This window comes from Halictus rubicundus, chromosome 1 (genome assembly GCF_050948215.1).
Source record: "Halictus rubicundus isolate RS-2024b chromosome 1, iyHalRubi1_principal, whole genome shotgun sequence".
NCBI classification, from domain to species: domain Eukaryota; kingdom Metazoa; phylum Arthropoda; class Insecta; order Hymenoptera; family Halictidae; genus Halictus; species Halictus rubicundus.
The window spans coordinates 2,364,243-2,388,353 of NC_135149.1; the positions used below are offsets into that span (position 1 = coordinate 2,364,243).

At 44.5% G+C, this 24,111-nt stretch overlaps 1 protein-coding gene across 1 annotated transcript; it reads right to left on the minus strand.

Moving 5' to 3' along the window:
• Positions 1 to 9,626: 9,626 nt before the first annotated feature.
• Positions 9,627 to 11,187, minus strand: LOC143361768 (uncharacterized). The gene has a single exon (XM_076801781.1). It carries the CDS (start codon positions 10,976 to 10,978, stop codon positions 10,268 to 10,270), a length of 711 nt encoding a protein of 236 aa, XP_076657896.1. The 5' UTR covers positions 10,979 to 11,187; the 3' UTR covers positions 9,627 to 10,267.
• Positions 11,188 to 24,111: the final 12,924 nt, after the last annotated feature.

Here is a 24,111-nt window from a genome sequence, read left to right on the forward strand (position 1 = left end):
AGGGACGGTGATGCTGTTTGCCTAAAAGAGAAGCATAAAACATTACAATCGTTTTATGAAGTAGAATGTGGCAGCTTTTCAGTAGTAGATTCTCACAAAAATTACAACAGAGCACACAGACGAATAGCTTTTTTTTTGTTAGCGAAAGTATTCATTTACGTATTTGCGGATGTTACCGAGATATCTTGCACATGCAAATTCTTTTTTTATTTTTTGATTTATTGTAGAAATGTACAAAATATGTTATATTTATCTCGGGTCATTTCAAGTAGGATTTTCATTATTCAATTAGTGTTGAGATGTCTCGATGACGTAAGGAGGTCTGCCTGGAGATTTGTTCGCGCAGGTCGCATTTCCTTCTTTTCTTTGGCAAACTCTTTTTAGATGATTTCGGTCCTATAACTGCGATTTTCAATCGTTCGCGTAAGAGTGTGAATAGACGTGAATCTGTAAAACGTATTTTAGAAATTTCCATTTATGCAAGCACAGATAAAAGACTTACAAAAAAGTTGCACAGAATACTGTACACGGAGGAACAAAAATACTTGCGGTGCTACGAGTGTCACTTTTAAACTACGACTTGTAAACCAACACTATTTCTACCGCGGTTCTATGTTTACCTATTTCGACTTATTTTTTTTCTGTAGAACCTTTCCGTTTTTGGTTGTTACCAATCATCCGGTATGTTCAATGAAATAGATCTATTTAATTCTTTTCCCTTTAACCCTTAACAGTCCGGAAGTATTTCAAGTTTACTTCCCACCAGGTCCAAGCTATTTTTTATACGAAGAGAAACTGTGGACTCAACATTTTTATATCAAGTATAGACAGGGAAATATTTATACTTCAGTGAAAATTTATTAACCCTTTGCATTTGAGTGGTGACTCTGAAGCGCCACTAAAAATTGTTGCGGCATTATTTCGAAGAAATTACATAAAATATTACACAATATTTGTTACATTACAAAATTTGTATTTCATAGACTACTAAACATTTAAATATTCTATGTGGCAATCGGATCAGCTTCGTATGAATAAAATGAAAATACTCTAAGACGGAAGAAAAGTTTAGTTGATATACAGAGTGGCCCACGTAACTCTGAACAGCTCAATATCTCGAAAATTATGCCATCGATTTTAAAGTTCTTAGTCTTAAATTGCATGGAACTGAAGGGCCTTTCTGACTACATAAACGTGAAGTGGCCTCCCTTCCCTTTTAACGGGGGAGGGGAGGTACCTCTATAATTTTAAATGGAACCCCCTATAAAATGTTACATATTTAGATTCTACAGGAAAAAACAAGTCAATTTTGTCTGAAACATTTTTTTGTCAGATACTTCCATGATGAGATATAACAGTTTGAAGTTTCGAGTTGTAGGTACTTGAAGCGCTCGGAAATAGCGTTATGGAATTATACGCGCTTGAGTCCTTTGCTTATTCATGAAGAAACACAAACAATAATATTTACAATTCTTGAGTTTGACTCACTTATCTATGAAAACGTTTTCAGTTTAGAGCTGTTATTCAAGCAGTAACATTGTGATTATGGCTACTTTTGACACAGAAGTGAATATGTTATTAACGTTAGGTGAATGCCAAAAAAATTATCGGCGTGCAGCAGTGATGTTTTTTGAACGTTATGGGATCAAAAAATGTCATGCAACATTTCATAATTTAGAAAAGCGGCTTCGCGAGCACGGTGAATTGTGTAAAAAAACTCGCAATAAACCTAAAGCTGTCACTAATGAAAATAATAGTGCCAGTATTCTTGCTGCAATTACATTAAATCCTCATACTAGTCAACGTACACTTGCACAAACATCACATATTAGTCGTTCATCAATTCAACGAATTTTGAAACGGCAAAAGTATCATCCATATCACATGGTTTTATCACAAGAGCTTTCGATAGCAGATTACGATCACCGCGTAAGATTTTGTGAGTGGCTGCAGGGTGTTGTGGAAAATTACTTTTTGTGCAAAATACTTTTTTCTGATGAGGCCACTTTTATGAATTCAGGGCATGTAAATAGACATAATCTGCATTATTGGGCCGTGGAAAACCCAAATTGGATGCGATGTGTTCCCTTTCACCATCGATGGTCTTTAAATGTTTGGTGTGGCCTAACAGGAGATTTTGTGATTGGACCTTTATTTTTTCAAGAAACTGTAACATCTGCAAGTTATTGTGATTTCTTAAAAAATCATTTGCCTGCGCTTTTGGAAGATGTGCCACTGCACGTTAGAAGAGAAATGTGGTTCCAACAAGATGGCGCTCCTCCACATTTTGCAATCATCACCAGGCAATTTTTGAACGAAAAATTTGGGAACAAATGGATAGGTCGTGGGGGACCTCGTCAATGGCCTCCTCGATCCCCCGATCTAACACCATTAGATTTTTTCTTATGGGAATATGTAAAGGACAAAGTTATGTTTGAACCACCGACGACAAAAGAGGATATGAAACAAAGAATACGTGACGCTTGCGCTTCAGTGACTCCCGAAATGTTAAAAAATGTTAGAACAACTTTGATGTTTCGAGTAAATAAATGTTTACAAGCCCGTGGTGGACATTTTGAACATTTAATTTAAAGTACATTTTATTTCTTCACGAATAAGCAAAGGACTCAAACGCGTATAATTCCATAACGCTATTTCCGACCGCTTGAAGTACCTACAACTCGAAACTTCAAACTGTTATATCTCATCATGGAAGTATCTGACAAAAAAATGTTTCAGACAAAATTGACTTGTTTTTCCGGTAGAATCTAAATATGTAACATTTTATAGGGGGTTCCATTTAAAACTATAAAGGTACCTCCCCTCCCCCATTAAAAGGGAAGGGATGCCACTTCACGTTTATGTAGTCAGAAAGGCCCTTCAGTTCCATGCAATTTAAGACTAAGAACTTTAAAATCGATGGCATAGTTTTCGAGATATTGAGCTGTTCATAGTTATGTGGGCCACCCTGTATATTCAGAGTAATAGGATAACAAGATGATTATACGCGGCATTGGACGCAGTAAGTAAAAGTGCCATGTCGCTTATATGGCGGCATTGGTCTGTTAAGGGTTAATGCATCTTTGCTATCTCGATCAATTTTTCTTCTTTGGTAGAAAAAGAAGTCCAGCCAAGGCGCCGGTTTAAATTCGACCACTACCCCCTGCTGTTTTGTTTGTCGGTACCCGAATGATTCGAATATGTAGGGTAGAACTGGCATACAGTCCGGAATGATGAAATAAATGCGGGCTAGGTGGAACGAAGCGTGTAAAGTAGCTAGGACCGCAAAGGGTTGAAAATCTGTAAGATAGACAGTGTTGGCGGCGAGATATCGAGGTTGGTCAGAGGGACGACGCGGGTTTCGAGTAGCGAAAAATCCCGAAACCGCGATTCGTCGAGCAGCGGAGATGTAGGTTGGCGCATCGCGGGGGGAAGGGAGAAAGGAAGGAAAGCAGTTCCTCCTCTCGGTAGGTTGGAGGTTGGAGGTTGGAGGTTGGGGCTCGGATTCGGCCCGCTCGTTCTTGTTCTCGTGCTCCCTCTCGCTCTCGCTCTTAGGTTCGCGCTGTGCCCCAAAGTGGAGCAACGCGGCGACCTAATTCGCGGTCGAAGCCCCAATTTCCAGCGGGTTCGTCGAAGAACAGGCTGCTCGTCGACGACGGAACAACGGGGTATCCATGACGACGTGACGCAACGACCACGTCATCGGGAAAGCGCAACGACCCGGCCCGTACGTTCGCGCAACGCGGCTACGCCAAGGGCTTGAATGGGCTGCTGCGACGAATTTTCCATTATCCTCGTCCCGATTGATTCGTTGCCCAGTTTACCCGACTTCCCCGTTTTCCCCGTTCTCCTCGTTTTCGGGGCCGGAATCCCGATTCGAAACGCGTCCCCGTTTCCTCTTATCCGAACAGACCTACCGGCGACACGCTGCACGGAGCGCTCGAGAGACTCGTTTCTCGTGGCCAAAATTTCATTTTCGATGTTTCACATTATCAAGAAATTTTTCTGTACACCAATCGATTACCCTTCGAACCTTCAAAATCCTACATATTAGCTATTTTAAATAATCATACGAGGCGGGGACATCACCTTGAAGACGAAATTCAAATTAAAACCAACTATTCTAAGAATGCACGTTGTACTTGTTAATAGGCGTAATCGGCATTATTTAATTGGTTCCTAAGCATTACTTAATCCATGTACAAATGCCGCAACATTTGTAACGAACTTTGAGAAGGGTTTTGAAAAATGTTAAGAATGAACATATCATTTGTGTAACATGTTATATGAACATATTACTATACTATAACATTAAACCTTGAAGTAATTTTGACCACAGGAAACGAGTTCCCAGCCCACTGTGCCTTGTTCCACTGTTGTACCGCGAAGGACGCTTTCTCTTGCAAACAACTTAATTAAAATAGAAGAGGTACACTGCGGAATCGCTGGTAAATCGAGGAGAAAACACACAGGGTTGCTAGCTATTGCTCGCGAAACCGAAGCGATTCTTGCTAGGGCACTTGTGCGAGCCCTATTCATGTAAGCGGAATCCCTCCCATGATTGTTGAAGTACAGATCTTCGTGCATCCGTGGCATGTACGGACTCTTCAAACACGAGGAAACGCGACTGTCAATGAAAATCAGTAGACAGAAATTCATCGCCTATTTCGCTGTTTATGGAATAAACAATGAAATGATCTATAGATTGTGCAGTCAGGTCGTTAACTGCTCCGAGAACAATAGGGATGCGTTTTACTAGACTTAAAAGTCTCTGTACTCGGAGCATAGTCGTGTATCCAGAAGAACCGTTTCCCAAGGTTCAGAAAGAGGGACGTCCAAAGTTCCCTAATCCTAGCGGATCTTATGGAACTTATGGAATCCCAGCAATCTTACGGAATTCTGTATAAAATTGCAATGATCGCGCAGGAGGGGGGAGAGGGGAGCTCGGCGGAGGATCCTGCATGAATCGGGATCGAAGGAGGAAGGAAGTGTCGGAGTCCCGGGGAGGCTCGTATGCGTGCGTACGTGCGCGCAATGACGCCGAGTGATCGAAGGATAGGGAGACCAGCTGGAACCGAGTTTATTCAATCGCGAGCTCGGAATTAGGGCGCGTTGTCGGCGGTCTCCTCAATGACGTCGATGACGTCACCTGTTTGAAAGGAAAACTAGGGCAAACGAGGAGAGAAAAAGAAACGCGTTCGAGGGGAGCGATCATCGGCCGACGCCGAGGCCGACGTCGAGGCCGACGCCGACGTCGACGTAGCTGCAGCTGTAAGTTCGCGATCTTTTGCCGATTCTTCGCGGTCGGCTCTCTTGTCGGGTCTCTTACCATTTTTCCAGGAACGTCGCCGCCCTAAATTGCCTTAATTGCACCTCGATACGGCCGCATATCTTCAGCCGATGTCGGCAAACTTTTAAATTGTTCAGATTGTTGCAAGCTTCGATTTTTTCGGCTATCGCGAGTTAGACAGCTCTGCAACTTAGGGGTTGTTCTAAAGAGTTCTTACCCTCGGGAAGCTTTCCCTCGTTGGCAAGCTATTTTCTTAGAATCTAGTCGAGGCATCGACTTCATTTTTCTTTTGAAAATTAATTGGTGCAGGGGGGGGGGCTAGTTTTCGGAGGAAAGAGAAGGGTCCTCGACATCTTTTTAACCGGGAGTGATAGTTTTTATCATATCGGAAAACATTTTCTTTATCGCAACGTCGCTAATTTCTGTATCGATTAGTAGAAATGACGAGAACGTTTATTATGACCAACAATTGCTCGACAGCTTTCAAATAATCTATAATTCACAGCCGAGGACTTGTTAACGTGCATTTCGCATCCAAGTGGTCCCCAGTGACATAAGTTCTGAATTTCTTCTAGAACTATTTTTAGAAAGAAGATCGTTTCGATACAGCACGATCATCGAGGAGAGCTATTAATAGATTTCCGGTCGGCAGAGAAACTCGAGACGACTCATTCGGAGCCGATCGGTTGGTTATTTCAGCGTAGAATCCGTGCGCAAGGTAGCCTCTAGGGAAAAGGGCGATAAGCGTCCTCGGTGGAAAATATAGAAACGATCCGATGACGTTTCTCCGACGCACAGCTGGTCAGAATCGCGAAATGCTCGACGAAATTCATGGCCCTGTTAATTATACATTATTAATTACTAGATTGCTGATTTTACGCATTTCTGGCAACGATGGGTAGACGTAACATAAATCAGCGTAAAATATTATAGAAGAGTTTAAAGGTGCTGTTATATTATTTTCAACTGAAAAATTATATTATTTTCAACCTGTTTGATGACGTGAAAACTTTTCAATGAATTCCAGCTGTTTTATATTATAGAACGCGCCTGGTGTGCGACGTCACGGTTCCCCAAGGAGAACGGTACCTGCGAGGGGATAGTGATTCACGGGGTTGGTTAGGGGGTGGCGGTAGGAAGAGGAGAATCGACGAGGCCATGGATCCAACTATAGATCGGCCGCGTGCGGAAGAGTCGCGCCGACGTTTGGCAGACGGGATCTTTGAATGAACTATGGTATTTCATGGGGATGGGTCGAGCGTCGTCCGATCTAGGTCAAAGAAGGGTCGTGAATGGCGTCGCTTGGCTGTAGTGACGTCACGGGGTGTCGCGTGCAAACCCCTGCAAGTGGGTCACTCGTTGACGTTGTCATGGCCGTGGCTATAAACGGACCAGCGGCGTCCTTCCTCGTTTTCGCGTGTTCCTGCGGACCGTTTTCCGTTTTCCGTTTTCCGGAAGCCGTTTCCCGCGGATCGCCACGGTCCGTCACCTTGGACTTTTGCCGGCCGGTCCCGCACCGTTACCCCCACCCCACCCCTCCATTTCCAGCTACTCGAAAGAACACCGGAACGGGCTGGAGTCGTTCCCGTTGTCGTTGTCTGCCTAAAAATGCCATCGCACTGGCCTTTCGCCTATTCTAATCAACCCTCGCCCCGTTCCACTCGATCAGTCATTATTAGACATTTTCGTAAAGGTTAAAGTTTCCGCTCGACACGTGAAAATATGCGAATAAAAATGACTGCCATTCGTAGACCGCGATATTGGCATTGACTGCTCGAATCGGGATTAGCAGGCAACAAGAGATGTCGATCGGTAGACTGCGGATCTGTTTACGCGTTGCTCGTATAGATTCTAGAAAGAAGGAAAATGGTGTTCAAATAAAGCGAAAGTACGTGGTGGTGTTTGTGGTTAATACAGACGTTTATAAATGCGTGGAAATCCACGGTCTAGTGGTCGGACCGTGAATCTTCGCGTCGAGTGAACATTTTCTGGAGTTAGATACAAATTGATAAAATAACATCGTTCTAAAACAGTCCTATTCTTATACGGCTATCCTCCTGCTTTGTATTTCGCAACATTCATTCATAAAGTAGTCCGCAGCCTAACAAACGACGAGACAAGGGACGCACATACCGGCGTCGATCGAAGGTAGACAACGGTATCTAATAACTTCCGGCAAAGACACTGGGGTGCTGTAAACGACGCTCGGGAGACGTTCGAATGAAAAATTCTTTATTTGATAAGTAAACTACGAGTATCGACATAGGTAATACTTAAATACAAAACATTCAGTCCTGAGATATTCTGCCATTCTCGCATACGCCCTACGGAGTCTGCTCCGTTTGTTCGCCTTTTCTCGAGAGTAGAACGTCGCGCGTAACGTTCAATCGTCGTATATGCCAATTGCTTCGCGATTTATGTACCGTGCAATCACGTGGCAAATATTTACAAGGCACTGGAAGATCGCATTAACGTGTGTTCCACGTGTTCGCGTGTGCACCCTTCGACCACCGATTCTTCGGTCGAGCCTAATCTATCCTCGAGCTCAAAATCGCCTGCGAGGCTTAGACCCGTTTCAAATTACGTCGTTCGCTGTCTCGCGAATCGCCGAATAGCAAAACAAAAACGAGATTGCCGATCGATGGTCGAAGGGTCGAAGGGCTGGCGCGCGTCGCGATTTAGGGGTGGAATCGTTGAGAAAATCGTTGCAATCCCAGGCATGTGCACTGCCGGGGATTTCACGACGCTAAAACACGATCGAACAACGTCGGATAAACGGCGACGCTCGCCCCGAGCCCTTTCACGCTCGTTTTCTCCGATCGTTGAGAATTCCCCACGGTAGGTCCGATGACGAGACAAGACAAAGGATGCTCTCGCCGCGTTTCGCCCGATTCGCACATTTGCAGCCGCCCGACTCGTCGTTTTCCGATGAAAACAACGACGACGACGACGACGACGACGACTGAGAAACTTGAACGCTACGTTGCGCGAAACGCGATACGATCTTCGAATCGTGATATGTTTTTAAAAGTACCCTTAACGAACGAGCTATTCTACTCTGCAGGGGACTTCGACGATCGTGGTACAATCCGGACAATTCGTTTGATTGATCGCTCGCGAGAAAAAACCGCGGATCTCCGCGCGAAATATTGTGAAACTTTTCGAACGTTTCGCGATACGTATCGGGTTTCACAGACGAGATCCACGGTCTACTCGCGAAAGCGAGACCTTTAGGCGCGGGATATAAGTAGAATTGGTAGGCAACGATCGGACGCGGAGGCCGATTTTGATTAATCACACGGGAACGAAACCTCGCGCGACAAAAGTTTGATTTTCACTGTTTCCAACTTGCTCCGTTTTTGTTCACGGTTCCCAATTGTACCACCGGCAAAAGCCGAAGAGCCCCCCCCCCCCCCGCTGTACGTGTATCCGAGTACACACGATCGAAAGTCGCATTCGACGCGCGCTCGACAATGGACTCTCAATCGTTTCCACCCTGTTTGACAGAAGACGCGTCGCGTCGCGTCGGGTCGCGTCGTCGCGTCGTACCGCGCGATCCCAACGTGTCCACATAATTGACTTATAAATATGTATGTTACGTCGCGTGGCTTACGTCGTAAGCGACAAGAATCGACACCGATTCCGTCCCGCGAAGAATAACGATCCGCGAGAGAGAAATTGGCCTCGTTCCGATCCGAGAATAAGGGTTTTGTTGCGCAAGTGGGAAAAAGATCGTCGATTGGTCGCGAACGGCCGCGCAGCTGGTGCTCGTCTTCGGTTCACCCTTTTGTCCGGGGTGGATTTGCCGCGATCGAAATAGACAATCTCCGATGCGCTCGTAGAGACGGTGCGCGGTTTGATTTAGAGTTTAGATTAGACGGTACGGTATACCGAACACAGTTCAGGCTCCATTTTGACCATCCACGAAGACGCAAACAATTTAATAGCGCTGATCGTAGAAAATGAATCGTTCAAAGTCGACTACGATAGAAAACGAAAAGTCTATGAACGTTGTACCGAAGTACTCGGTACGATGCACAGCGGTGGCCGTGGAAATTGCGCCGCTTCGAAGGTATCATCGATAGACATTTTTGTTGATCGGTTATCGCAGGAACAATAATTACGTCGCGCCGTTGCGATGCGTCAATGACAAGGGAGAGAGACTTTGTCGGAGGAATTTAGCGGCTTTGAAAAGTATCTAGATATTAAAAGAGACCTATGATACGAGTAAAGATTCCTTGGTAAATTCGGTATTCGTTTCTCGCCGAGATATTGTTTAAAAGAAGATAGGCTTTCGGTGGACAGAGCGTCTCCACAGTTTTCCGATGCACAATTTCAACGTCCCCCGCGGTTCGGATTCTGGTCAGAACGGACCGGATCGTGTTCTGATTCTATCTGAATAACGATATAATACGTATGTCGCGACATTTAAAATCTGACAACCGATTCGTCGAGGTATCGGCTGTTGTCTCTCCATAGGCCGATATTCTCGCCGATATACGTACGTTCGATATACGGTTTCGCGTGTACCATCTCTGTGTGTGTACATGTGGGTGTACTAACCGTCCCTACAGAAGGTACCATAAGTATGTGTATACGTGGCGGAACGACTATGTTTTTCTCTCTACGTGATTCTATCCTCGGTTTACGAATAGTAGCGAGTAACCTACGACGCTATCGTCTCTGCGCCGCCGATTTTCGAAAACTTTCCGCCTTGCTGTCCGAGAGGAGAGAACCCGCGTCGGACGGTCCCGCAGGGTCCTCCCGGTTGCGGTGTTCCGTGTTGTTCCCGGTGCGGTTGGATGCCATTGGATTGGTCGTTGGTCTCCGAGATGGTGCTCCGTCTCGCTGGAAACGTGGCTTAGGCGGTGCGAGAGGAGATCTCGATCGCGAGATCCGATGGTCCCACGACGCGCACCGGCGTGGACACGAAGCCCGTGCAAGAGGGAAGGCTTCGAGAGGAAGCGAAGCGATGCTCTATCGATAGTGGCCGACGTGTTCCTGGCAGGAGCAGGGCATGGAGAGTTGCTGCGCCACGCTCCTGGGGACCCTCTGGGTCGGCAGGCCGGACAGTCCTCTGACGTAGGTGTAGGAGACGGGGCTGCGCAGGATCCTCTTGGGACTCTTCTTCGCGTGCTTGTTCTCCTTGCCTTCCCACTTCGATGTGATCTTCAGCGTTTGGAACGCTCTGCGGATTGTATCCGCGGTGAACGACTTTTTGGACGAGTCGCTGTCGCTGCTGCTGCTTTGCACGTCCGAGGGGCTGGGCGAGTAGCTGAGCGAGTCGCTGGTCCTGGCGATGCCTCGGACGTCGCCGGGACTCCAGGACCGCGACGATTTCGCTCGCACCCGCTCGGTGCTCCTCTGCACGCTGGACAATCGCTCCTGAGAGCGCGTCGGTCTCCCCCGCAGCCGGTCCAGATAGCAATGGGTTTTCGGCGATCTGGTGGCTCGGCAGAGGCGTTCGCTGGAACCGCGACGAGATAGTCTCTCCGCGCTGCCGATGCTACCGCCGCTGCTGCACCCGCTATCCGTGCTGCACTCGTCGTCGCCGAAATCTCGACGACGCCTCGAGGATTCGACCGCGTTCGACGAACTGCTCCCCCGTTTGTCTTTGCTCTTCTCGTTCGGGCTACCCCGCCGGCGACGATCCTCCTCCGGATCGGTCAGCTTGGTAGCGTCCTCCATCGTCGTTGGCCCACCGGCGATCCAATCGAAATTGAAAGGCGATCGGCCCCGCGTTCTCGACGTCTCGAACGTGGCTCTAGTTTTCACCGCGATCGGTTGCACCACGCACGCTGATCTGACCAAACACTCGCACTCGTCACCGACCGTTAATCCAACTGGCTTGTCGGCACTCGTCGCATAACGTTCACAAGATCTCGTCGCAATCTTGAATTTTTCTGCTCACCCTCTTGTTCACTGTACCTTTGCCTCTGTTACGAAGGCTTGCCCTTGTGTAACCGGGTTAGGTTCTCCGTTCACCTCCTTAGCTTCTCGCCTAGGTTGGAAGCCCGTTCAACGTTCGGAGCTCGCCGCTGTTCAAGGAGCGCGCGTTCTCAAACAATGCTTCTCTGGTTCGGGTTCGGATTCGGATTCAGGTTCGCTGCGGTGAAGCGCGTTTGCGAGGGTGGACTGAGACTCGGTGGTGCACACTCCTCTCTTTTATACCCTCGCGCCTCGTCGGAGGGTGCGCGCATGTCCTCTTCACCACGTGAGGGTTACGAATCCTCCTCGAGGACGCTGCACCGCCATCGATGCGCGTACCACCCTCGCGGAACCGACTGCAACTACAGTGACTCCAACTAATATTGGCACACTCTTAAAAATCGCATAACATTGTCGATATTGGAGTGTACTACTTGAATTTTTTTGAGAAGTTGGAACAATTGGTTCGCTTACATAACGTGAAAAAAATGTTTGATTAAAATTACAATTGATCGAAGTACTAACAGTTGTATTTTGCAACTTTTTTATGCGGGCTTCTATTAAAAATTTTAAAAGTACGTTTTGTACATCTGCATGAATTATACATGTTTTGGGAATTTCATCAAAATCGGTCAACGCTGCAATGAGCTACAGATGTTTCAAAATGATCACGTAAGGACGAAATTCCCTACGGGGGAATTTCCCAAAATTCTGCGACTTTCGCCCTTAAGCTTTCATCGTTGAACGTTTGTAACTCGGTGCAATGTTGACCGATTTAGATGAAATATTCAGAATATGTGTAATTGGTACAGATGTACAAAACGTACTTAACGTTTCTAAGTTGCAAAATACAACTGTTCGTACTTTCTCTGCAATTTCGACCAATTGTAATTTTCATCAAACATTTTTTTCACGTTATGTAAGCGAACCAATTGTTCCAACTTCTCAAAAAAATTCAAGTAGTATACTCCAATATTGACAATGTTATGTGATTTTTAAGAGTGTGCCAATATTAGTTGGAGTCACTGTAACTACCGGTCCGAGACCAAATTGTACCACCGGTACATTATCGTTGCAACCCGCCCGCGATTTAGGATGCTCGATTTCATTCAGCATCCCTCTATGCTCGAAATCATAAATCTTCCGCGAAATCATCGTTAATGCATAGACAGCCTGTATATTTATATGCATGTTCTAGTTTACTTACGCTTTGGGAAAACATTTCGGGTTTGACATTTTCCCGTTGTTTCATCGCGTCATTCGACCTTATCCAACCTCTTTCATGTTTATAGATTACAGTTTAGGTACATTCATATCATTCTTCGTCTTCTAAAAGTAAGTTCAATAATCCTTTAGAGATTTCAAGACACAGAAGCTACGTAGACATTTATTCAATTTTTTAATCGTTTCAGCAAGTCGGAAACAATTCGACAATATTTCAAAATTTTGTTAAATGTTTCCACCGTTTTCTGATAGATTCACTCAATTTCGATAAGAATGCATAAAATCCGCAGTCTGATTGAATTAGATTATCGTCTGGTTTAGCATCTTTCGATTTTCTCCTCCTAACTAGCAAGAAAACTTTAAGCACCAACTCGGTAATTGAATTTCATCTTCCTGCTTGTACCCTCCTCGATCTTTTTCCGTCGTACAGAGACGGAACGTACGCGAGAACGACGTCGCAGGTAATTAGTTTAAAAGATTGACATTTTGAACGTACAATTGTTCGGAGAGAGTCCGTCCCCGAATATAGGCGGATCGATATCCGCGCTCCACAGACACGGGTTCGTTAAATTTAACGATGCCCCGATTTAACGGAGGCACGGTTAAAAGTGTGGCGACGGACTGGGCCAACGATAGGGAAGCTGCCGGATATACTGGGGATGCACGGGGTGCAGCGGGAACAGAGGGGCTGGGGGTATTGCAACGTCGTTCGTAAGGAGAGACCCGTAGGTCGGTGAACCCGACGCGGCGGTCGATGCCAAGGGGTGGATGCACCGGCCGGAGCTGATCGCATCGTGCGCTGCTGCATCCCGCCGATCAATAATTTTATAGAATCATCGGGAAACGTTAATCCGTTCCCCGCTTCGTCCCCTACACAAGATCTTAAATCCCGGTGAATTTTATTCGAATCGTTGCAGCCGTGCGTTTGTTTATTTATCCGCCTGCACTTCTTTCGATATGTACACGTCGAGTATAGTCGTCATCCTGTTAGAAGAATCAAGCAGACAGGTGCACGCTTTCAATATCGAATAAAGACGCTCGAACACACTGAATCCATGCCAGCAATATACTTATCGAGTGCATCAATTTCGATTAGATCTCGTGAAATGCGTACGGAGACGTAAGCAGCAATAATACATATTTCGCACGTTGCTCTATATATAATACTAATAACCCTCAAGTATTATCGACCTTCACCGTTTAGTCCGTCATCAACCGCGTCCGAAATGGAAAGTCCCCTCGAGGATTGTATAAGTTAGTTTGATTTCGAGGTATTTTATGACAGGTGCGGTAGTTACGCGCTAATTGCGATGCGAATAGAAGTCTATGACGGATCGAGCAGATGACGGAATCCTTGCGGCGAGTGCAAGGAGTGTCGTCACCGGACCGACGCGACGCGACGCGACGCGACGACCGACGGCGCTGGTGGCGCGGCGGTATACATAGTTAAAAATACCATAGCGAGCCCGTCGGCAGTCCGTAGAGAGCACGAACCTTTTCCGAATCGACGAATCTGCTGCGAGGGTATCGGCATAAATTAATGAATGCGTTGGACGCGCGTCATTCATACCGTTATCGTATAAAATCACCTGCCGGCCTGGAGCGATCGATTCTCAATGATCCGCGAAAATTAGCGTCGGTCTCATCCACCGTCACCGGCTCGGCATTTCGTTTCCCGCCCGACGACAACGTTCACCTGTCGATGAACGCAGGACGGACTGGACCTGACGAGAATGCTGCAAAAAACGCATTTGCTCCGCACCGTTCCCCATCCGCTGCACACACAGCTGCGAGGACATTGCATGTACCTTTACGTAACCGTTCGGTATTGTTTCTGTTCGTTGCATAATTAACTCGTCGAAACAAAACCGCCCGGAGAGCGCAGGGACGCGATCTACTAGGCGGCGAATCTCTAACCTTTCCACGGTCGTTCCTGGATCGCGGTAGCCTTTTCGTTCGATCATCCGCACGAATAAGGGGCATGCTAATAGAATTTCGATTCGTTCCGTTCGCTCGGACAACGGATTAGGCGGACCCAGATCGTTCGATTATCTAGATAAATAGAAGCGGTCTGCGGGGAGCAAGGCGTCCACGAGCCAACATCCACGCTTCGAATCGATGGTGCACGAGTTCATCGGGAATTCTAAACCGCCTCTGTTCCGGGGGGGGGGGGGGGAGGGCACTGATCGGGCTCCGTTAACAAAAATAAGACCCTAAATCGCACCCACTCGGGGCACTTTGCGTGGAGCGATCAAGGTAAACAGTCCTCTGCTTTGAGAAGCTTCAGGTTTTTGCGCATCGAACAGAAACACTATGTTTAAGGGGGTTGGAGAAGGTCTATGCATATCTCACAGGCCAGTCCGGCCGACTCGACATTACTACCCTGGTTTTGGCCGTAGCGTTTAGGAGCCGGCAACCGTGACAGGCTTTGAAACCGAATTTCTACTCTGACCTCTCGGGCCTTTTCCAGATGACCTTTCGAGAGCGCGTTGACGGTTCCCTGCTGTGCATGGCACAACAAAAATGTTTTTAGGGGCTCCACAGCTCCTTAGGTAAACTATCCGTATCTCTCCTTTACAACACCACGGAAATAGGAAACGTTCCTGGCACTTAGTGAAACAGCATCACACATCCTTATGGCGGTGGGCACGGCTCAAGATTGTGTGAGTGCATCCCCTCCCTAGTTCCGCACACGTACCCGAGTTTTGCAAGGGTACGGGAGGCCCGCTCTCATTTGTTAACAATGCAAAAATAGTACTGTTCTGTAGTCAAAATCGCTAGATAAAAGTTCAATCTAGGGTGAAAAGGTCCTCAGAAGTCGTACTTTTGCGTTTTTTAGCCGTGATTTGCAATATTCAGCAGCATACTGCTTAATCGAGTGACATTATCGTAAATATCGAGAGATTCAGAGCTCGTATGGAGTTCGTTGGACCTTTCCACCCTAGCGGGAACATATAGGAACTCAATGCCACGCCGATCACGTTGTATGCTTACGTATCAAACAAATGAAAGCGGGCACCCAGAAAAATTAGATCATTGAGTATTTCATCAAAATATAGTTCCGACATTTTTCGCTACGAGCGCTGTACTATGTTCCCGATCTGTCTCATCGTCAGTAGTCACTGTATCGGTAAAACAGAGGCCTATAAGAGCATGCGCGTGTACGTGTGCGACGGCGATCGCAAGGGTCCGGGATGCCTGGAAATATTTCCCAATAATGCAGAGACGGGACTTTTCCATAGTGAAAAGAGCTAGATAAAGGTTCAATCTAGGGTGGAAAGGTCCTCAGAAGTCCTACTTTTGCGTCATCGAGAAATGATTAGCTATATTCGGCAGCATGTTGTCCGCCAGAGAGGCCTGTAGGAGCATGAGCGGCGCGTCAACATGGATGGCGCTGTCGTAGCTTCGTTCGAATAGCCGTGCGGCGGCACACTCACACACCGCCTGATCAGCGTGTACGTGTGCCGTCGGCGATCGCAAGGGTCAGGGATGCCTGGAAATATTTCCCAATAATGCAGTCACGGGACTTGTCAATGGTGAAAAGAGCTAGATGAAAGTTCTATCTAGGGTGGAAAGGTCCTCAGAAGTCGTACTTTTGCATCATCGAGAAACGGTTAGCAATATTCGGCAGCACGTCGTTTCTCAGGGAGGCTATGGAAACTGACATGGCGGCACACTCACACACCGCCTGGTCGGCGTGTACGTGTGCCGACGGCGATCGCAAGGGTCTAGGATGCCACTAACCATTTCCCAATAATGCAGAGACGGGACTTTTTCATAGTGAAAAGCGCTTTAGCCAATTAGCATCTTGGAAGGTTGGATAATACAAGGATGTGAATTTTCAGTAATGGCACTAGATAAAAAGATCAACCTGACATGCTGAATCCCTCAAAAATCCCTAAAAATTATTGTTCGCGAAATGTAACAAATAGTTGGGCAAACTATATTTATCAATTGATTTTTTCTAGTTTTTATCTCCAGATAAAAATGAATATATTCTAAATATTTTCTGTAAAAATTTGATTTCAATATCTCTAATGGTTTGAAAGCAACCTGTTGCGAATTAGTATCTTGCGTCGATGGCCCGCTCCATAACATTGACACTGGAGGGTGTCATAAATTAGCCCTCCCACGACACTGTCCCGCCGAAGACGAAAGAACTTTCCTGTAACCTCAGTGCAAAACACAGTCATTCTCTAAAGTCTGAAACATTGCCGCTTCGCACGAATGTACGATTGCCTAGTAAATATGATCCAAATTATATCATGTTTGGTGTCAATTTTATCAGGAAAATTACACGAATGTGTTGAGAGAAGTTTCATGAATATATTATGAAAAACAAAAGAATTGGGACATTGCATTAGTATTGTTTCACCGATATACCTGACCCCGCATAATGTTACACTCTTCGGCGGTCTAGCTTCTAGCCCCTTTGAAAGGTAGACACTTGGGGGCGTCATAAATTACCCGTTCTCCGATAGTGTCCTGCCGAAGACGAAAGAGCTGGCATGCAGCCTCGGTGCGAAACACAGTCATTCTCTGAAATCTGAAACATCGTCGCTTCGAACAAATGTACGAATGCGTAGTAAATATGATACAAATTATACCATGTTTGGTGTCATTTTTATCAGAAACATTCCACGAATGTGTTGAGAGAGGTTTCAGGAAAAAATAAGGAAAAACAAAAAAATGATGACATTGCATTAGTATTGTCTCACCGATGTACCTGACCCATGTTACACCCAACGACCGGCACACCGAACGGCCAGGCCGACTACGCTTGCAATGTTCCGCATTTTATATGGATTTCTGTATGCATTGTCTGGCCGGCCTGACGGTACGCGGGGTCCGAGAGTTTCTGCGTTTTTATGAAATACATAATGGTAATAACGGTACTTCATTCATAACTTATAACGTAACTTTTAATATACTTGGTTTTTTTTATAATTACAGTAGGTATATTTAGCAAACATGTGCATAATCTTTATTTGCATTAAATTTTGTATTAAATTAAATTAAATTAAATTAAATTAAATTAAATTAAATATTTCTGGAATTCCGACGAATTTGTTTCGAATGAAGTTGCATACGTATCGATAATATCATTAAAATATCCTCACGAAGTTACCGCACTCCTCAAAAAATTGTCATACTTTACCTTCTTGTCATACCTTCTAGGCGTATGTAACTTCGTAAGTATATTTTAATGATATTATCAATACGCAGAGTTGGGCAAAATAGTTATCGAAATAAAAATTTCGAATAACGAATGAAAGATAAAAAAATTTGTATTAAAATTTGAAAGTTAAAATTACAATCTCATTAAAGACGGTCCAAATGCTCTAGATAAGCTCTAGAAGTCATTCGTATTAACAATATTGTTCTGATTAAAAACATAAAAGCATAAAAAAATAAAAGCATGTATTAATAAATAGATTAAAAACATGAAGCATCATTTGGACTGTCTTTAATGAGATTGTAATTTTTATCGTAACATTACGTATCGGTGAAATTTGTCCTAATCCCACAGGCATTCTGTGCCCCTTAGCTCTTTTATCTGGGGTTATATTGGGAGGGCTAGTTTCTGACACCCTCAAGCGTGTACCTGTCGAAAGACCCAGAAGCTAGACCGCCGAAGGGTGTAACATTGTGCAAGGTCAGGTATATCGGTAAGACAATCCCGATGGAATGTCATAATCTTTTTTGTTTTCCATTATTTTTTCATGAAACCTCTCTCAACACATTTGTGGAATGTTTCTGATAAAAATGACACCAAACATGGTATAATTTGTATCATATTTACTACGCATTCGTACATTTGTTCGAAGCGACGATGTTTCAGATTTCAGAGAATGACTGTGTTTCGCACCGAGGCTGCATGCCAGCTCTTTCGTCTTCGGCAGGACACTATCGGAGAACGGGTAATTTATGACGCCCCCAAGTGTCTACCTTTCAAAGGGGCCAGAAGCTAGACCGCCGAAGAGTGTAACATTATGCGGGGTCAGGTATATCGGTGAGACAATACTAATGCAATGTCCCAATTCTTTTGTTTTTCATAATATATTCATGAAACTTCTCTCAACACATTCGCGTCATTTTCCTGATAAAATTGACACCAAACATGATATAATTTGGATCATATTTACTAGGCAATCGTACATTCGTGCGAAGCGGTGATGTTTCAGACTTTAGAGAATGACTGTGTTTTGCACCGAGGTTACAGGAAAGTTCTTTCGTCTTCGGCGGGACAGTGTCGTGGGAGGGCTAATTTATGACACCCTCCAGTGTCAATGTCACGGCACGGAGTTATAGAAAGCAAATTTTTACTGAAAATATTTAGAATGCGTTCACTTGTATCTAGAGATAAAAACTAGAAAAGAATCATTTATTTAAATATAGTTTGTCAAACCATTTGTTACATTTCGCAAACAATAATTTTTACGGATTTTCGAGGGATTCAGCATGTTAGGTTGATCCTTTTATCTAGTGCGAATCATTACTGAAAATTCACATCCCTGTATTATAGAGAAATGGGTTGCGGAATTCCAGACCCTTCCAGCCCTCGTAGGCACACGTACACGCCGACCAGGCGGTGTGTGAGTGTGCCGCCATGTCAGTTTCCATAGCCTCCCTGAGAAACGACGTGCTGCCGAATATTGCTAACCGTTTCTCGATGATGCAAAAGTACGACTTCTGAGGACCTTTCCACCCTAGATAGAACTTTCATCTAGCTCTTTTCACCATTGACAAGTCCCGTGACTGCATTATTGGGAAATATTTCCAGGCATCCCTGACCCTTGCGATCGCCGTCGGCACACGTACACGCTGATCAGGCGGTGTGTGAGTGTGCCGCCGCACGGCTATTCGAACGAAGCTACGACAGCGCCATCCACGTTGACGCGCCGCTCATGCTCCTACAGGCCTCTCTGGCGGACAACATGCTGCCGAATATAGCTAATCATTTCTCGATGACGCAAAAGTAGGACTTCTGAGGACCTTTTCACCCTAGATTGAACCTTTATCTAGCTCTTTTCACTATGGAAAAGTCCCGTCGCTGCATTATTGGGAAATATTTCCAGGCATCCCGGACCCTTGCGATCGCCGTCGGCACACGTACACGCCGACCAGGCGGTGTGTGAGTGTGCCGCCATGTCAGTTTCCATAGCCTCCCTGAGAAACGACGTGCTGCCGAATATTGCTAACCGTTTCTCGATGATGCAAAAGTACGACTTCTGAGGACCTTTCCACCCTAGATAGAACTTTCATCTAGCTCTTTTCACCATTGACAAGTCCCGTGACTGCATTATTGGGAAATATTTCCAGGCATCCCTGACCCTTGCGATCGCCGACGGCACACGTACACGCTGATCAGGCGGTGTGTGAGTGTGCCGCCGCACGGCTATTCGAACGAAGCTACGACAGCGCCATCCATGTTGACGCGCCGCTCATGCTCCTACAGGCCTCTCTGGCGGACAACATGCTGCCGAATATAGCTAATCATTTCTCGATGACGCAAAAGTAGGACTTCTGAGGACCTTTCCACCCTAGATTGAACCTTTATCTAGCTCTTTTCACTATGGAAAAGTCCCGTCTCTGCATTATTGGGAAATATTTCCAGGCATCCCGGACCCTTGCGATCGCCGTCGCACACGTACACGCCGACCAGGCGGTGTGTGAGTGTGCCGCCATGTCAGTTTCCATAGCCTCCCTGAGAAACGACGTGCTGCCGAATATTGCTAACCGTTTCTCGATGATGCAAAAGTACGACTTCTGAGGACCTTTCCACCCTAGATAGAACTTTCATCTAGCTCTTTTCACCATTGACAAGTCCCGTGACTGCATTATTGGGAAATATTTCCAGGCATCCCTGACCCTTGCGATCGCCGTCGGCACACGTACACGCTGATCAGGCGGTGTGTGAGTGTGCCGCGGCACGGCTATTCGAACGAAGCTACGACAGCGCCATCCACGTTGTCGTACGTCCGTACATTCTCTCTTCCTCTGTTTTACCAATACAGTGTGTTGCTCGATACTGAACTTTGGAAAACGTTCCTAGCTCCCCTACTGGACAGAAATGTTACTATTTAGCTTCCTCTAGCGGCCGTTCGTTCTTTCATAGCGTGACGATCATTATTGTGTCGGGGCATTTGGAGCTTGCCCTGGTCAGGTTCGGTTCCCTCCCCTTATACAGTGACTCCCATAAATATTCGGACACTAGGTATAACTAACTTTATGATTTAATAATTCGTTTGTTGATAATGCAATCGCCCTGGAAATTGTTTCTAGCAATAAAACATTTATTAAGGATGATAAGCATATACAATTTATTTGAAAAATATACATACGTTTCATAATAAAAATTATTAAACGAAATAATGGACCATTTGTGGCTCACAAAAATATTCGGACACGTATTATATTTCTCTGGCAATCGCCTTCTGGGGACGCGATAGTCCAAGAACGAGAAAACGTTTGTTTACAAACAGAATCTCGTGGACCATTAGATGTCCATGCCACCTCACTACTGTCAGTAGTAAACGCGAATTCGTTCAAAATGGGTCGCAAAGGATAGAATACGAGTTTCGATGTGCGACAGCTTGTAATTTTTCATCGAGAAAAAGGAAAAACCTATCGCGAAATTAGTGCAACGCTTCGTATAAGTAAGAGTACTGCTGCAGATACCTGTCGACGATTTTATATTGAGAATCGCATTGATTCTATTCCGCAAACTGGAATACCAAGTCTCTTATGTACGAGGGAGAAAAGCAAAATTATTCGGAAAGTGAAAAAAAAATCCGCGCTTAAGTGCTCCAAAACTAGTTAGTGAGCTATTAGGAGAAAGCTCCAAAAATGTTTCAGCCGAAACAGTTCGGAGAGTGCTGAGGCAAGCTGGTTACAATGGAAGAGTAGCTAGAAAGAAACCATTTATCAACGAAAAGAATAGGAATAAACGAAAAACCTTTGCAAGAGAGCTAATTTCTAAGGATGAGACATGGTGGAAGGATGTCATATTTGCGGATGAAAGCAAATTCAATCTGTACAATTCCGACGGAAGAACTATGGTGTGACAGAAAGCGAATAAAGTGTTTAATTTTGAAAATACAAGAGGTACAGTGAAACACGGCGGAGGCAGCGTAATGGTCTGGGGTTGCATTTCGTCATATGGAGTCGGTAACCTAGTGTTTATTGACGGTATCATGGAGAAAAATCATTATTTAAATATACTCAAAAATAATTTAATTCAAAGTGCTGAAAAAATGGGACTTAATAATACTTTTGAGTTTTACCAAGACAACGACCCCAAGCACAAGTCACGTATTGTGCAAGAATTTTTATTATACCGCTGCCCCAAAATTCTTCATTCGCCGCCCCAATCACCGGACCTTAATCCTATCGAGAATTTGAGGGATGAATTGGATAGAAAAATTTGAAAAACCCCAATTACATCGATAGCTGAATTAAAACAAAGACTTGCAACTGAGTGGTCGAATATAACTGTTGAATATTTAAAAAAAAATTACAAACAATATGCCAAACAGGTTAAGTCATGTTCTTAAACAAAATGGTTATGCCACGAAGTATTAAACAAATTTTGTAATGCTAAATTACATTATCTAAATTGAAAAATTAATATTGTCCGAATATTTTTGTGAGCCAAAAATGGTACATCATTTCTCTTACTAATTTTTATTATGGAATTTATGTATATTTTTCAAATAAATTATCTATGTTTATCAACATTAATAAATCTTTTATTGCTAGAAACAATTCCCGGGACGATTGCTTTATTAACAAAGGAATTATCAAGTCGTAAAGTTAGTTATAGCTAGTGTCCGAATATTTTTGGGAGTCACTGTATGTATTTGTTATATGTTATATGTAATTTCTTAATGAAAAGTTATTAGAAACTTCTTTGTTCTGCAAATTTTACCACCGGTTAAACTGTACAAAAAATTTTTTTAAATATGGTGAAATTCCGCTTTTTAATTCGCGAACATCAAAACTTGCAAACATTGGATACTTAGAACTGTTATAAAAATATATTAGGTTCAAGGGAAAGTTCTGTCGTATTTTAAAGAAAACATTTGAATCAATTTATAAAAATACATGTTTAATATTATTTAATGATATAATTTCCATTATTTGTAAGGACTTATTGCCATCTTTCAGGTAACCTGTCCATTCTTGTTTCCCAGTGACTCAATAGCAACATGTGTTTTTGATTTACAAGCAAAATTACCTGCTTAGGTATGGTACGCAGGGCGATAATGCAGGTGGTAGGTGTTGTACCGTTCGGTTAACCCAAGCCCATCAATTTTATAACGGGCAAGGTCAGATGTTGGCGAACTCTAAAAATGAGGCTAGCGTAAAAATTAGTTTCTACCACGAGTTTTAATTACTTTATGACCACCGTCCGACGAAAACACGAAGGAAAACACACGGTCAACACGTGCTGGAAGTGACTTCCTCATACCAAATCATAATATCGCACCTCCTACTCGGAAAACATAACAATAGATACTATTTTTATCAAGAAATTCCCGTATGATTAATTCCATGATATTCAACGTAAGCTGTGGATTATAGCAGTGGGCTAAGGATATTAAACTACTACCGCCCACTACTACGCGATTGTAGGGGGTGGAGAGACGCCATTTCGTATGGGTTCGAAGTGGTGACATTGTATTGATACGAATGCGCGGCCGATTGGTTCAGAGTGGAAGAGACGGGCCTCGTTTCACACGCATTGTCGGCTGTATTCGAAATATTGGCTACAGCGGTCACACATACTATGTAGCGTGTGACGTTCGACGTCAAAACATTGGGCCTACAGGCGCGGCTGAGGTGGGGATAGGTTTGTTAGCATAGTAATAAATTGTTATTTTGTTTGTTACGACGTTTAAATTCCTCCAACGTATTCTCCTTCTATTACCACGAGGAGCTCTGAAATGTTCTAGTTAACAGCTTTTTAAATAAATAATGACGAATTGTTTCACCGCACAGATTGTCAGATGATATTGTTTTTCTCTTTGTTAGCGTAGTAATAAATTGTTATTTTGTTTGTTATGACGTTTAAATTCCACCAACGTATTCTCCTTCTATTACCACGAGGAGCTCTGAAATGTTCTAGTTAACAGCTTTTTAAATAAATAATGACGAATTGTTTCACCGCACAGATTGTCAGATGATATTGTTTTTCTCTTTGTTAGCGTAGTAATAAATTGTTATTTTGTTTGTTATAACGTTTAAATTCCTTAACAACGTATTCCCCATCTATTACCACGACGAACTCTGAAAAGTTCTAGACAGGCTCTAGCACCGGCCTGCGTACCCGTGGGGTTCAGGTAGCAGAGGACACGCTGTGCCTTTGTTCCGAGCCTCTCGAACCCTCTCAAATGGCTGTCCCGGACCCCAAAATTCGTATAAACTGGGAAAAATCGCCAGGCTTGCCGGCCTGCTTGAGACACGCATCGACCTTTAGTCGAGAGCCACGGGGCCACGCCTACTCTCCATGGAACCAACGAAATAATACTTCTCTGCTCGCAGGAACAAGAATCCTTTCTTTCCTTAACATGGTTTTAACACAGCTTTGCACTAACAGCCATTCCGAAATGCTTGTTGCCGTATACCGGCATCGGATGCTTACGCAAAATGTTTCTAAACTCGTA